The sequence below is a fragment of the Hemicordylus capensis genome, chromosome 6 (assembly GCF_027244095.1).
Source record: "Hemicordylus capensis ecotype Gifberg chromosome 6, rHemCap1.1.pri, whole genome shotgun sequence".
NCBI lineage: Eukaryota > Metazoa > Chordata > Lepidosauria > Squamata > Cordylidae > Hemicordylus > Hemicordylus capensis.
This window is the reverse complement of record NC_069662.1, coordinates 24,259,728-24,276,042: the sequence shown is the minus strand read 5'-3', so window position 1 is coordinate 24,276,042 and position 16,315 is coordinate 24,259,728. Positions and strand designations below refer to the sequence as shown.

General features: G+C 45.5%; 1 protein-coding gene across 5 annotated transcripts in view; it reads left to right on the top strand.

The window, feature by feature from the left end:
• GREP1 (glycine rich extracellular protein 1) overlaps window positions 1-16,029 on the top strand; it is a 43,351-nt gene extending 27,322 nt beyond the window's left edge. For 4 of the 5 annotated variants that reach the window (XM_053258812.1, XM_053258814.1, XM_053258810.1 and 1 more), the window contains 7 exons: window positions 2,502-2,570; window positions 4,781-4,834; window positions 7,712-7,786; window positions 11,445-11,507; window positions 11,639-11,710; window positions 14,845-14,898; window positions 15,592-16,029. In XM_053258812.1, the coding sequence (XP_053114787.1) occupies window positions 2,502-2,570; window positions 4,781-4,834; window positions 7,712-7,786; window positions 11,445-11,507; window positions 11,639-11,710; window positions 14,845-14,898; window positions 15,592-15,617 (413 nt within the window). In that variant the 3' untranslated portion in view covers window positions 15,618-16,029. The remainder of the gene's footprint in view (window positions 1-2,501; window positions 2,571-4,780; window positions 4,835-7,711; window positions 7,787-11,444; window positions 11,508-11,638; window positions 11,711-14,844; window positions 14,899-15,591) is intronic. The other variant, XM_053258813.1, reaches the window with a different exon arrangement.
• Window positions 16,030-16,315: the final 286 nt, after the last annotated feature.

The window sequence follows — 16,315 nt, the reverse complement described above, 5'->3', positions numbered from 1 at the left end:
ATCACATGATCAGGATAGGAACATAGGCAGCTGCCATTACTGAGTCAAACCATAGGTCCATCTAGCTCAGTATTGTCTACCCATACTGGCAGCAGCTTCTCCAAGGTTGCAGCCAGGAATCTCTCTCAGCCCTATCTTGGAGATGCTAGGGAGGGAACTTGAAACCTTCTGCTCTTCCCAGAGCAGCTCCATCCCTTAAGGGGAATATCTTACAGTGCTCACACTTCTAGTCTCCCATTCATATGCAACCAAGGCAGACCCTGCTTAGCTAAGGGGACTAGTCATGCTTGCTACCACAAGACCAGCTCTCCTCTCCATTTATCTATGTATCTATTTATGCATGTGTTTTTAAAAAAATATATACATATTTATAAAAATACTCATATCCCATGTTTGGTCCAATAAGGGCCACAGCAGTTTAACAAGTCAGCAGAACTTTAAAATGCCACAAAATAACAAGAAAGCAACCGAGAGAACTAAAAGCACTAATTGAACTTATCTGCAACACTGCTATATGATTTTCACAAAAGCAATTTGCATGTGAATTATTGTCCACAATCAAGACCAGCCCACCCACTAGACAGTCCTAGGTGGTTGTCTAGAGCAGGGATCCTCAACGTTGGGCCCCCAGATGTTAGTGGACTTCAACTCCCATAATCCCAAGCCCCAGTGGCCTTTGGTTGGGGATTATGGGAGTTGAAGTCCAATAACATCTGGGGGCCCAATGTTGAGAATCCCTGGTCTAGAGCACCAGTTCTTGGGGAGCACCACAGCTCCCTGGCCAGAAGTTGAGTGGGCAGGGCCTGCCTCCTAGCTGGTCCCTGGCTTGCTCTCCGCCTCCTCCCTCCTCAGCTCAGTCTGTCCTTGCCCCTCCCTGCCTTGCTCCGCTCTGTTACTGCTGTGGCTGCCCAGGGGGAGACCTCCATCCTGGCTCCTCAAGTGCCCAGACCCAAAGTAGGAAGTAAGTGGTGCACATGGCGACAGGCTTGGCTGCAGCCAGGCCCAGTTGTTCCCAGAGGGAAACTCCTCACAGTGCCCTTAAGAGCTGCCTCCCAGGGAGACAGTGAGGCGAGTCTCACGATCTCTGAGACCCGCCGGAGGGGGTTCTGCGCGGAGAGCGGGCTTAGCCGCAGACGATCAAGGCAGCAGCCCTGGGCGGCCGGATAGGCCACCCACACAACTGCCAGCTCCATCACGGAGTTGGCGGGGGCTGCAGGGATCGGGGGCCCTGCGGCCCCCCGAAGTTCCAGGATGCCCCACACGAGTGTGCAGGGCATCCTGGAGAGATCCTCCAGGGCCGGGAGGCTTGTTTCAGCCTCCCGGCAGGGGTGTCCTCATGTGTTGCCGCAGCACAATACACAATCAAATAGATGGGGGTAGCAGAGCGCTCATCTAAGGGGAGGGCCACCAAAGTGGTTACCCACTTTGAGGGCACCAAGTGTTGGAAATTCTCTGTGCATGTATGCTGAGAGTAAAGTAACTTGGAGCCAATTCATAGTTTCAAATCAATATAAAAGGCATTTATTAAGGAACTCCATTCTAGATAGGAAAGTGAGGATTTAGGATCTCTAATCTATCTATCTAGCTGGATGCAGATGGATTCTGCATCTTCTCTGCACATATGGTGCAGGGAGAGGAACTTGCCATGTTGCAAGGTAGGCGGGCAGGTAGCAAGAGAGAGAAGGAGGAAGGAAGTTTGAATCCCTGAGATTAGCAATCTACATTTCAAAGGGTTAGCATCAGAGCAGTGGAGAAGTGATGACCAATGTCTTGACCCTCTAGCCCTCTGACTTACTAGTCTGTCCTCCACTGTCTGAGACAAGAGACAGTGCAAAGTCCTTTAACTTTCCAACACCAAGCTCGCCTGCAAGCCCGGTGGTTCTCACGCTCACCCGAAAGCAGGCTAGGCTCCTTTAGCCCGCTTTTGGCTGATCCTGATAATCTCCTCACTGCTTGATACGCCCAGAGGAACTCTGCAGTGCTGAGGTGAGGGAGGTGGCAGTAGTAGTGGAAGGTCAGGTGTCGTCTGGACTCCGAGCTCCTCCACTCTTCTTCTTCTTCCTCTTCCACTATATCCCCAAACAGCGTGGACTAGTCATATGCAGTTGCTGGCCATCTGCAGCTGGTTATTCGACCCAGCAAATGAGCAGCCTGCATTGCTCAAGTTAAAGCCAGGGCTCTGCACTTCTTGGCTGCTGGGTGCCAGAGTCAAACTTCGGCTAGGGCTGGCCCCATCCACAATCCTGCATCGTATTACCTGTCCAAAAGCACTGGCAATGCGGCTGTGAATAGTGTTTGTGCATCATTGCTGTAATAAAGAGAGATGCCCAGAAGGTGGAGCCGTTGGACAACCTATTGAGAGCCTGCCGCTTGAAAGATTACCATCCGCTTCACAGAGATTGCTTGCTCTGGAGAGAAGGGACAGAGGATTTGACCCTGATGGGATTCAGTTTCCAGCTAAAATTGCAAAGATCTGGTCTCTCTCTCTCTCTTTTTTTCAGGTTACGGAGCTGGAGGAAATGGGTTCCCTGGGGCTGGCCTTCAGCCAGGCGGATATGGGAATGGGAATGGTAATGAATTTTATTTATTTATTACATTTGTATCTCTCCCTTTCTCCAAGCAACTTAGAATAGCATTTTAGCACAATAGCCCTGCAAAGTAAGCTAGACAGTGAGATGGTGACTTGCTGAAGGTGAGCTTAATGGCTGAGACAGCATTTGAATTCATGTCTCCTCAGTCTAAGTCCAACACAAATCACTACAGCATACTGGAAATCAGTGGTGCTCTTACCCCTGGACTTTGGGGCCAAAGCCCAGGGCCTCCACATCTCTTGGGAGCCCCCAAATCCTCTTTAGTCTGCCCTGAGTGGTGTGGCAGGCTGCCAAGTGTGATTATGACCTGTGTCGGGTGCTTTAGAGACAAAGGGGAGGGTGAGGGAAGAAATATGTGGGATAAACATAGGGGATGATGCTTAACTTGCAGGGGGGAGGCCTCCAGCAAGGAGGGGCATCCAAAGGCATTTAGGTCCAGGCTCCAAAATTACCTAAGTGCACCTCTGCCTAGCAGCTGTGGCTGTAGCTTGGACCCTGGCTGTGCAGGCACCCTCAGGTTGTGGGGCAGCCTCAGTGCCCAAGGGGGGTGGTTCCATCCAGAAATGCCCTGGGTGCTCTTTGGCCTCCTGTTGGTGCTGCTTCGAGGGTCCCGAGCTCTGCAGAAGGCAGGTGAGTGGTTTGGGGCGGTGGGGGGGGGGGTCATTGATTTTGGGGTGGGGAAAAGCAAGAAGCTTCACCAGTAAGTTGAGGCTGGAGGTGACGGGAAACAGACAGCTTGCAGGGCTTAATTTCAGCCATGGCTTTCCTGGACTCAGTTGCAGAATATACTTTTCAATGCCCTTGAGGTTCAGTCCCAGAAGAGGTGAAGACATTGTTTAGCTTTCTCTCCTCTGAGGATAAAGATCTGAAATATAAGATTCAAATGGCAACACTTTGAGGTGTGGCTGAACCAAAGCCCTTGAGCTACCTGGCTGGAAATACTATGGTCTAATGGCTTCACAGGGGTCAACCAGGTCTTTGGTTTTCATCTCATTTTGAGGAATAAATAGAGAAACTACAACCAATGAAGCCATTTCCCATTTCTGGCCTTATGGCCAAAGCATCGAGGGAACAGGTGAGGGCAAGTGTGGCATCATTTACTCCCCACCACCCCAGTAATCAGAAGAGTGAAAGAGCAGCAATTTAATTTTTTGTTTTTTTAAGAGGAAATTGTAGTCTTGGCAACTGAGGTCTGTTTACTCAGAAGTAAGTCCCATTAACGTCAATGGGATTTACTCCAAGGAAAGTGTGCATATGATTGCAGCCAAGTCATTAGAATTTAGAAGAGGACCACTGGGCAGGAGAAAAGGGAAACAATTCATTGGGATATTCAGGAAGTGAGTTGTTAAGACATCAAGAACCGGAGAGGAGAGCTGGTCTTGTGGTAGCAAGCATGATTTGTCCCCTTAGCTAAGCAGGGTCTGCCCTGGTTGCATATGAAAGGGAGACTTGATGTGTGAGCACTGCAAGATATTCCCCTCAGGGGATGGAGCCACTCTGGGAAGAGCAGAAGGTTTCAAGTTCCCTCCCTGGCTTCTCCAAGATAGGGCTGAGAGAGATTCCTGCCTGCAACCTTGGAGAAGCTGCTGCCAGTCTGTGTAGGCAATACTGAGCTAGACAGACCAATGGTCTGACTCAGTATATGGCAGCTTCCTAGGTTCCTATGTTCCAAGCCCAGAGAAGAAGGAAACACTTGCTTTTGTTCAATCCAAGATCCACAGGAGTTTTGCGTGAAGTAAGTGGCAGAGTGAGTGCAGTAAACTAGAAGTGTGCAATTGCACAACAAGATACAAATGAAAAGTAAAATGTGTTGCTTTCTGCTGCACACATGCACATTAAGCTCCTTAGGGGATGGTGAAAGTGGGAGGAATAGCGAGGAACACAGCCAACAATGTTTGCCTTGATGTGGTCAAAAAATAGCAGGATGAATTAATGCAAGAATGAATAACTCCCGCAAGCAGTTCATGTGCAGTTCCCGGCTCTGAACCTCCCACAAAAAAAATCACTTTGTTTGGAAATACCTGACAGTATTCAGTTCAGATAGTGTGATTTCCAGGAAGGGTTGAGCCCAGTATTAGTATTAGTATTATCAGAATTAGCCATCGCAGGTCCTGGGTTGGTAGAAAGGGCTGCCTAGGTTGGTAGAAAGGGCTGTGTGTACTAAGATTTTGGGTGTGTCCCATCTATAGGTGCCCAGACATCCTATGGCCCTGCTGGAGATCCCTCAGCTGCCAAATATGGAGGTGAGTCTTCATATTCCACAAGGAAAACTGTATGTATCCCTCTCTGGGGGTAGCTTGTAAGGTGTATGATGACATGATTGGTAAAAGAAATAGTGGCCGATATGATACGCAGCAGTGAATCAGCAGGAGCAGGGCTATGTGTTTGCAAAGGGCCTTCAGCATCCCTTGGGCAGCCATGCAGGAGCAATGGAGTTGGGTGGAGCAAGTTTTGCATCCCTTCTCTCACTGCAAAAGAGTCTAGCATGTGAGTGCAGAAATTATCCTCCCTTTAACCCCTTTAACCTCAAAAATATACCCCCTGAGCCTTTCTGTAGCAAAATTACCTAAGTGGCCTTGTGGGTAGGGCAGAACGTAATATTTCCCAGGACAGTCCAGAGTTATGGTAAAACAAGTAAAGTCTGGCTTATTAATTAAAAATTAAAGGAACCGTTTATAGGCAATTAAAAAATGTAAAAGCGGGTGTTCAGAGAGGTAAAAACATGTTGTCCTGTATCTTGACTTGTGATGTTAAGTGAGGAAGCTGCTAATCTTAGTTACAACAGATAGTTTTTACATTCTTACAGCTTTACAGTATGATTGTAGTCTTCCTTTGTTCATAGCCAGAACAAAGAACTCTGCACGCTCTCTTGGACACAGGCAACAGTCCCTCAAGGAAGCCCCCAGCCAAGAATGAACCTTGTGTATAATGTCTCTCTTAACATCTATAAGGGAACATCAAAAGGAAAGATTAGTGTTTTCTCCGTCTGGCGACTGTAAGTCAGAGATAGGTGCTAATTAAAGCTTACGCTTTCCTTTAACACAGATACATAGTTGGGTGATTGCTCTGATGCTTAACTCAGTGACTTAGCCATTACCCTGATGGCAACAGATACGCAGAACAATAGAAGAATTATGTGCATTAACCCCTGCTAACTGGGCAAAGAGGCACCCTTTTAATGTGGTGATTCTCTTTATTTAGCAGGGGGAGAGTAACTGGCCCTATCCACTCCCAGCACAGTACCTTCAGTGACTGTTGCTGGTGTCTATCTTATGTTTCTTTTTAGATTGTGAGCCCTTTGGGGACAGGGAGCCATTTTATTTATTTATTATTTATCCCTGTAAACTGCCCTGAGCCATTTTTGGAAGGGCGGTATAGAAATCGAATGAATGAATGAATGAATGATGGCTGGCCCTTTAGCACCCACACGTGGGCCCAGAGACAAGATTTCAAAATGCCCCCCTCCATGTGCCACAATAGAACATCATCCTAAATTATTTTTTACAAGGTTTTGTAAATTGTGGATGATGCAGGTCATTTAATGGTACCAGAGAAAGACATGCTGTTCTGGTAGCTCCAGGTCTTAACACTCGCATCACTTTCAGAGGATGACTACAACCCGGGCGGGTGCGTGGCTGGGGGAGTCAGTCATGTGACTTGCCTCTGGGGGCCCCCCAAGGCAGTGGGCCCCCAGACAACTGTCTCCCCTTGCCCTATGACAGTTATGCCCCTGCCCACATGGTTGCTTCTGACAAACAGAAAACTTACTGAGCCCACGTTATTGAAAACAGTCTTTACGTGACTGAAGGCCAGGTTCCAAAGGGTTCTCATAACCAAAGGGAAAGTTCTAGTGTCGGGTTGACTAGAAGTCTTTGCTTCACCACAGGCTGCATGGCCCTCAGGCACATATTTATGTAAGCAGAGGGGAAAGATGTAAACATTGCTTCCTACCAATCTCCACACATGGCCGCACAAGAAGCCTTCGGCACAGGGACACGGAAGGCTCTTTGCGAACTGCGAAGCCCTCCTTCTACTACAGCTGCTACTATTTCTTCTCCTACTGACTCACTGCTCCTATCATGTCAGCCACTCTTTGCTGCCACTTGCAAGAGTGATTGGCAAAGTATTTCCCTTTAATCAGCCGTGGGGGGTGGGGATGCTCTAATTACTAATGATACGATTTGGGGAACCCTCAGAGAAGGTGGGAGAGGCCCTCAGAGATTAGTCTTGATGCTGTCTGGGAATTAATTGCATTGCACTCTTATCTTGACTTCATACCAGTTTGTTTGTCATGGCTTGCCTCCAAGAATCCTAGGAATTGCAGTTGAATGAGAGTGATCTGAATTCCCACCCCCACCGGAGGGGGGGGAATCCCAGCACTGCTCCTCCAGCGACAATTCCCTCTGGAAAGGAAATATCTGGTAAACCCGTTTAAATATCCAGTGTAGGAATTCCAGTGCTTGCATTATACGGGCCAGATAAGAGCCAGCACATTTACCCTTTTTGATGACTCCCTGAGCTGCTGTTTTGAAGGGTGGGATGCAATGATAATGGGACATCCAATATGTTGTAAATGAGGAAAATGTTCAATAAACTATTAATTTTTAAAAAGACTACAGGGGACCACAATTTGCCTAATATTGTGGGGTATAAAAAGGTGAGTTGTGGATTTCATTATTTCCTGTATTATTCAAGCATTTGACATGTCCTGTGTCAACACTGGGAACTTTCCCAGACAGCAGGCTTTACTGCAGGTTTACTGAGAGACTTTACTGGGAGTTTGAAGTTGCCCCATAAAAATGATGCAAAAAGTGGATTTTCTTACCCTGGATATAAATTGGGCTACGCTCTTAACATGCCATGAAAAACCTGAATCGTGTGTGAAGTGCTCCCTGATAACTCTCAGGGGCTTTGGGGTAAATTGGGCCAATATGTGAACCTCCACTCTAGAGGAGATGTGAACTAAAAGCCAGATGTGAAAAACTTCAGGGAGGTTTGCAGACCTGCCTTAAACCATGGGATAATGATTTGGTGGCAACAGGTACAAGCCATAGGGGATTGTCCCTATTCCAGTTGGGGAACGTCTGTTGCCCTTCTCCTGACTCCTGTCTGTGTCACAGGGGCAGGGCAGCTCTCGTACAATGGGCAACCAGAGGCTGCTGGCCTGGGAGGAGACTACGGGGCTGGTAGATATGGTAAGTTGTGTGCAATGCTGCTTAAATCCTGCAGGTGCAGGAAAAATCATAGAATTTGGAATGGGATGCAGAATGCAGTCTCTTGACCTTGTGTCTTTCCTTTTTAATTTTTTTTTTTTTTAAAAAACAAGTCACCAGCCTTCATGCTGCTCTATAGAAAGTGTATGGGCACAGAGTAGATATCACATTGAAAGGAGGAGAAGGGCGACAGTAACATACCCAGCTCTGTCATTTCTTTGACTGCCAAGATCACAACAACCATTTATACAGATATTCTTAATTATGTGGCACATGATTCTGCTTTTCTTGGTATAGGATTGGGGTTCTCTCAGAGCAAATGACTGGCTGACATACTGTGCAATGTCATGCACGTGGTGGAACGTAATGTTTGTGCAAGAGCACTGCTATATAATAGTATATAGGATAGTATAATAGATTTAATCATTTTTGGATTGTTTTAATATTGTTTTTAGCATTGTTTGAATTGTGGGTTTTGTGTCTTTTTAAAAAGTTGTTGTACACTGCCCAGAGCCTCTGGATGGGGCAGTTTATAAATGTAATAAATAAATAAATAAATAAATAAATAAATAAGTAGACAGATAAATAAATAAATAAAATGGCTTCACTCTGTTTGCACTCCATGTGCATAATGTTGTGCAGTGTGTCAGTCACACTTATTTCTTTAGTGCACACAGCCCTGGTTGTGACATGGTGATCAAGTGTTGTAAATTCATGTTTTGGGTTGTTGTGGCACCCATATGAAAGTGCTCTCTCCAGAAGAAGAGTGAGATAGGGGAAGGATCTGTGGTTAGCAAGCATGACTTGTCCCCTTAGCTAAGTGGGGTCTACCTTGGTTGCATATGAATGGGAGACTTGATGTGTGAGCACTGTAAGATATTCCCCTTAGGGGATGGAGCCACTCTGGGAAGAGCAGAAGGTTCCAAGTTCCTCCTTGGCATCTCCAAGACAGGGCTGAGAGAGATTCCTGCCTGCAACCTTGGAGAAGCCGCTGCCAGTCTGTGTAGACAATACTGAGCGAGAGGGACTAATGGTCTGACTCAGTATATGGCAGCTTCCTATGTCCCTATGTTCCATCTCCTTGCCCTTCCTGTTCCTCTTCCCCTCATGCCTTCCAGGAGCAACCCAAAGCCCCTGTGGAGCCCAAGCTGGAGGGCCAGGTGGCATCAGTGTAGACCCAGCTACAATTAAATATGGTGGGTGAAAAGAGTCCACCTGGTCACAGAATTAGGACAGGGCTTACTGCACATCTATCTGCTAACAAGCATATTGACTGAAAAATTGAGTAGCCCAAACAAAATTATACTAAGTTCTAATTACATGAGCAAAACACATTTATAGTTTTGATTCAGTTGATGGTGGTTGCCATATTGGTCCAAAAGGATCAAGAAAAGACAGCATCATTTATAGGACCAGCTTAGGTTTAGGTTGGTGTGAGAATATGCAGGCCTTTGAGTTTCTCAGAACTCTTCATCAATTAGAATGGAAAGGTAGCAAAACTTTCTAGTGTTTATAAGGGATGCTGGATATGACTGGAAATGCGGGTGGGGGATCTATTAGAATGGTCTGCCCAAGAAGGCTGTTGGATTCAGTAGGATTCCAAAGGGCCTTGGAGAGTTTTGGAGTTGGGTTCTGCTGGTGATTCTGTCAATGCCCTGGTGGATAGCTGGAACTGGGAACTTACCAGGGCAGTAGACATATCACTCCTAAGTGTCCTCTCCGACCTGCTTCAAAATTAGCTCTATGATATTGAAAGAGGTACAAGAGCTGAAGTGGCAAGGTAGATGACGAGCACAGATGGAGGAGGACACATCTTGAATCTGATAAGACACAGCATAGAGCCCATTTGAAGGCCTATTCTGTGGCAATACGTGCAGCAAGGAAGCGGTTTTATTCTGCATGTATTGAGTCTGCAAGTTCTCATCCACAGCAGAGCTGTTCCGGAAGAGTTTAACTCAAAACCCTTCTATTTCAAATCTGTTTCTGGAAACAATGTCTCACTGTGACACATTAAATGAGTTCTTTGCAGGTAAAATCTCTCGCATTTGGGCTGATGGACTCCAGTATTTCTGCAGGGCCAGTTAGGGAGCTGTCCAGCAATCCCTCTTGCAATATTAGATTGGATCAGTTTCAGTTTGTGATTCCTGAGGATGTGGACAAATTGCTTGGAGCAGCAGGACCTACCACCTGTTCTTGGGATCCTTGCCCAACATGCCTGATTTCATCTTGCAGGGAGGTTGTTGGAGCAAGCCTAGTTGATATCAACTGGTGGTTGACGTGGGATCAGGCCTTCTCAGTTGTCGCCCCTGGGTTGTGGAACATGCTCCCCATGGACATGAGAGGATTATCTTCCTTGGAGGCCTTCAAGAGAGCCTTAAAGACCCATATTTTTAGCCTGGCTTATAATGATATCTAGTTTTAGTTTTAATTTTATTCTGGTTTAAATGATTTTTAAATTTTGTTTTAATATGTGTTTTTAATGAGATCACCTAGCATTCTGTCTGTCTCTGTGTGTGTCCCCCTCTATCAACTTTGCAACGCCTGGACCAATATGAACCAAATCGGGTACAGTTCTAGGGACACATAAGGACACATCAATGGCATGGTTTGTGATGATGTCATCCACCCAGATTCAAGATGGTGGACACGTAAACTTTTGAGGCAGAAGTGGGCTAACTTGTGGACCATCTAACCGATTTGAACCAAATTAGGTACAGTTGTAGTGAATGACACAAGGGCGGAGCCACCATTGGGCCAACAGGTTCAAAGAACCCAGGCCATGCCCAATCAGGGGCCACGCCTCACGGCCCCGACACACAACCCGTGTCTGACGCCAGACGCTGGGGTACAGGTTTAGCTCCTGAGAGGGGCGCGCGGCCCCTTTGGGAGTTAAACTGCAACTCCTCAAGGCTCCGTTCGGGAGCCAGACCACGCCCCCTGTGTCTTATGTCAGATGTGGGGGCATGGCTAGCCCCCGCATCTTACATCAGATGTGGGGGGCGGGGTCAGTGGGGCCACCGCTTCGGCCACACACAGGCCGCCGGCTGTCAGGCTCCGCCAGTGGAATAACACTTAGGGACACCTCAATGGTGTAGTTTGCAATGATGTCATCCACCCCTATTCAAGATGGCGGATGTGAACCTTTGAGGCACAAGAGATCTAACTTGTGGACCACCTGACCGATGTGAACCAGATTTAGTCCAGTTGTAGGGATAGTGAAAGGAAAGTAGGCAGATGAGTTCTCACTAGAACAACTTGCAATTTTAATGTAAACCCCCCTGAGCCACTTTAGGAAGGGAGGTATATAAATCGAATAAATGAATGAATAAAATGTTTACATTGCTGATATTATTATGATTTAGTTGTGTCAGTCTCCCTGGCACTTTGCAGAATAAAGACAAGAAGGTGGCTCCATGTGCCAAGGATCTTACATTTGGACAAGAGCAAACTCTTGTTGGCAAGTGGTGGCATCTATCGCACTGGAGAAAGCGAGGGCTCCTGTTTCTCAGCCCCTGGGAGCAGAAACGGTGGGATGGGGAAACAAAAGGAAGGAAAGAAAAGTAACTGTGGGACTTGGGATGGACATGTTGTTATATTCTTTCCTTTCTCACTCTCTGTTTCCACTTTACCCTGTATGCAGGCAATGGAAATGGGCTGGGATACATGAATGGCGGAGACCCCCAAGCTAATGGGTTGGAGGCAGGTAAGACTGAATATGGGGGGGTGGGAGGGGAAGACGCCTCTTCCCTTCTCCTCCAACAGAGTTCTCACTTTGCTCACCAGCGAGCAGGTTGTTCACTGTGCTTAGCTTTTGCCTCTCTCTTTGCCTGGCAGGTATATATGGTCCCCTTGCAGCAGGAGGATACGGCAGGCCAATGGTCCCTGGGCAAGCACTGGGAGGATATGGTAGGTGGTGTGAGATTTGTGTTCCCCTGCAACAATAGGGAAGAAGTGCCCAACCCACAGCGGACGGAGGGAGCAATTTCTTGCCCTCCTCCTTCTCTCTAGCTCTGCTTCTCATAAGGTATATGAGAAGCCTGCTACATGTTACACTTGCCACAGGGCAGCTGTCTGAAATAGCCTCAAGCTGATGTGTCCTCCATGGCATGGTTGCAACGTCTGCCGATGTGATTTCTCAAACTATATTTCAGAGAACCCTGAGGCCCCTCAATTAGAAAACAATTTATTTAGAATCCTCATAGGTTGCCTTTCATACCATAAGGATGCATAAGGCTGCTAACAACAATATAAAGCCATAATAATATAAATTAAGCAAGACAAAGCATTAAAAAGGTAGATTACAACATCAGCAAGCAATCAGCAGCATTGTGTAGAGCTAATTATTGGTCACCCCCAATGCCCTCTGATAAAGAGTAGTTTTAATTCTCACCTAAGCCATAGGGTCCATTGAACCTTTCTCAAAAGGGAATGCTATCTTCTCAGTATCACTGCTGAGAAGCCCCTGTCTCGTGCTGCTGCCCATTGCCCATTGCACCTGAGATGGTGGGGAGCAAAACCTTGGATCATGACCTGGCTAAGTTCATATGAGAAAAGATGTTCTTTTCTCATAGGATGATCTTAGCCTCAACCTTTTAAAACAAGTATATCCCTTCTGTCGAAAACCTTCAGCTCAGCTACCACATAATTTCAATTTATGAGTAACATAATCTGGATTTAAGACAGTGTCTAGATTCAGGGGCACCATTAGGCATGGGTCTGGGGGCCCAGCTCCATGTGCCCACTCTCCTACAGGGCCCTATGACTTTCCCCAAGGGGAAAAAAGGGTCCCTTTTAGATTTCTGGAATAGTTTGGCCTAGAGTTCTGAAATTTGGTACAGATGTAGGACAGATTATCAGGACTCAGTGTATTGAATTTGAAGCAAATCAGTTGTTCCGTTGGTTTTTAATGTTGAATGTTAAAAATCCATTAATTTTTATTTTAAAAAATTTAAAATATCCGTTGACTTTTATTTTTTTAAAAAAACGTTCAAAAAAGTTTTATAAATGGCTTGTTTCATGGCAGAAAATTACAAAAACTTCTGGAACTGAAGCCCCTCCTTGGACAATCGTTCCACCCCACCATGTGAAGAAATCTTCCCTTTGCCTTCATAAAAAAGTACAACATAATCCCCACCTTTTGTCCAACCCTTTACATTTCCAGAATGGCTGGGCTTAGAGTTCTGAAATTGGGCACACATGTAGTCTAATATGGCAGGACTCTTTGTATTTTTATTTCAAGGATATTGGTGGTCTCTCTGATGTTTAATGGATTTTCCCTACTGCAGTAAAGCTGTCAGAAAGCAGTCAGTTATCTCTGTCCATAGAGTACTTCACATCTAGTGAAAATTGAACTGTTACATATGAATAAACAACTTTTTTTTTTTTTTTTTTACAAAAGGCACTATTCGGAAATTAGTTTGTGATCCAAAAGGTCTGCATGAGAACTGTGAAGCAAGGGGCATGTGTTGTGATTTTATTATTTTTCCTTATGAATGCACTATATGTGCAAGTTGGTTTTGTGTTTGAACTATGGAGCAATGGACATGTGTTGTGTCTCAGTTTGTTTGTGAATGGTCAAGAAGCTGTGTGAATCCACTGGGGCTTGCATAGTCCTTCTTCTTTTCTTCTTTTTTATTTTTAGCAAATGCACTCTGGCTCAGATCTGTGGGTTTGTAGTGAAATATATACAGAAAGGATGCTTCTTTTGCAGCCCCTCGCCCGCCCACCCACCCCTCCCCGTTATCATTAGGTCCAGTGTCTATAATTACCTAGCTGCTAGTCTGGATTAGCTCATTTCATAACTGTAACATTTAAATGTGTTTGTGTGTGTACAAATTTAAGTGTTACAACTGAGGAGATTGTAACACTGTAGAGACTGCTATTACAGTCATTGGTTCACAGCCATCCTAAGTTACTCATACAGTCAATTTTTTCTTATTCTATTTCACTGGGAGTATTTGGTGCTAATTTTCTGAAGCCTGTCAGTCAGGCTGAGGGGAGGAATATGCTGAGCTTCAGCACGTAGCCAGCCAATCAGGAGCAGAGGAGGAGGCTCTTCACCCCGCTCCCCTTCTACAGTAGACACATCGCTGAGGATGCTTGGCTTCAAGCCAACAGTCTTCAGCGAGGAAGGAGGGTGCTGAGTACCCTCAGGATCCCTTCAAGTACTCTTAGGTGTACTAGTATCCCCAGTTGTAAAGCCTGAATTGCGGGAAATCTTCACATTTTTGACTATGTAGCTCCTTGTGGTAGGAAAATGCAAATCCTTGTTTACCAATTAGGAACCTACCACATGAGAAGCTGGTTGCCTCTAGCATTTGCATGTAGAAGAGACTTACTTTCTCTCTCTCTCTCACTCACTCACTCACTTGCTCGCCCACACACACACACAGCTGCTTCTTTGGATGAACATTTAGGTGCAGTGTGGTCAATTTTTTTTATGTGGGCATCTCCTATGGACAATCCGTTCCACACATGAGTTCATGCTCACAGCTCTAAGTTACCACTTGATAAATAGTTGCATAGATTAAAAATTGTTATACAATATTAGCTGTTAATTTTGGAGTGTTTTTAATGGCATCCCTAGAATGCCTCTCTTGGAAAACAGGAAGTCAAAATATTTGTACAGAAGGAGGTCTCAAACAATGTAATGTGAACTTCATGCTTTAGATCAAATGGAAAAGCTTAGCAAAGAGGCACCTTTTAACATGGTGATTCTCTTTTATTTAGCAGGAGGAGAGTAACTGGCCCTATCCACCCCCAGAACAGTACCTCCAGTGACTGTTGCTGGTGTCTATCTTATGTTTCTTTTTTAGATTGTGAGCCCTTTGGGGACAGGGATCCATCTTATTTATTTGTTATTTCTCTGTGTAAACTGCCCTGAGCCATTTTTGGAAGGGCGGTGTAGAAAGTGAATAAATAGATAAATAGATAGATAAATAAAGGGCCCCGTAGAACAGAATAGATAGAGGCAAAGAGGACAGAAACAACCTTGTACAGTTCAAATTAACCTGACGTGCCTCCTTTCTCGTTTGCTTTAGGAGGAAAAGAATCAAAGTACAGCATGAATGGATTTCTGGGGAATGGATACAGAGGTAAGGAATGGAAGATAGAATTCCTAGATCTCTTGTCATCACAGCTGATTCTCACCCTCACTGCCCAACAGTTGGTGGACATAGGTATACCACAGACTTAACTAGCTTAATAGCAATATCCTCTCCACAAGGAAAGCTGGGGCCAGAGGCATAGCTATAATTGAACGAAAGGGTTCAAAGAACACGGGCCCCCAGCTCCTGAGGGCCCTCCAGCTCCATGCCTCCCTATTTTCTTCATTGTCTCCCTCACTCTGGGGGGCCGCCCAAGAGAGGGATGAAAACGGGCCCCCTCTTCCCTAGCTACGCCCATGGCTGGGGCCTGTAATTCTGTGAGGAGGACTAAGAATTTCCACCTGAAGTCAGAGCATGCTCACAAAGCTACAATTGCCAGAATTTTTTTAGAGGGCGGCCATGACAGTTGTATTCCACATCACTTAGTCTACATTTGTGGTATAGATGTGAGGACCTTCCACATGATGAGAGGAACTGCCCACCCCCACAAACCACTGCTGAACTGCTGCAGGGTATCCATTTGAAATGCATCAGTTACCAGGAAACCGCATCCCATTTGAGTGCTGGGAAACTTGCTTCCATTTCCAGCCCCATCCCATGCTTTTCTGGAAACTGCTTTTGTAAACTGCAAGGCTGGAATTTGGAACACTGCCTGCCTCTTATTTGCATCCCCTTTTCCAGGTCGCTGCCCTGCTGGAAAATGCTGAGGGAAGACATTACTCTACAGGACTTCCCGCAGCAGAATTTAGACATCTCGGCAAACTTTGGTGCTAATTCTGATGACCAGCAACAACCAAGTCTCTCAATTCATCTTTCTCCCCCCACCCCTTACTGTGTTTTTATTTGTAGGAACCTTTCATTTTAAAAGGAGAGAGAGAAAAAATCATGTTAGTTGTTAAAGCCTTGGTCAATACATTTTCCAGTACAAGGGCTGCTAGCATGGCAATGACCAATGCTTATAGAAATGGGCATGTGGAGTTGGAATTCTCTTTTCTTTCAGAGAGGTGTGACCTACAAACTTCACTTCTTTGGAGGTAGCTTAGAGATGATTCAATCTTTGTGCATATCTGGATGCCCAGACATGAGTGTCCTTTCAATTAAAAGGAAAAAAAATCCACAGCTGTGTTGTCCTGTGTCTTTATCTGTAGTAAGAAAAGCAAATATATCAACTAAGACTTTATGGTTATTTAAGGATTCAGAGTGGGTTTTGTTTTGTTTTATTCCTCCATTCATTTTCTGAAAACCCCTCTGAAAATGTGTTTTAGTTGCTATGGGCTTCTGAAACCTAAATATAGCACCATGCTATGGCAGAATGAAACAGAATTATTGTTTGTACATGGTGTGTGAAAAGTTTGTTATACATATTTTATAAATGTCTGTTCCTGCCTTTCAATACTTGATAAAA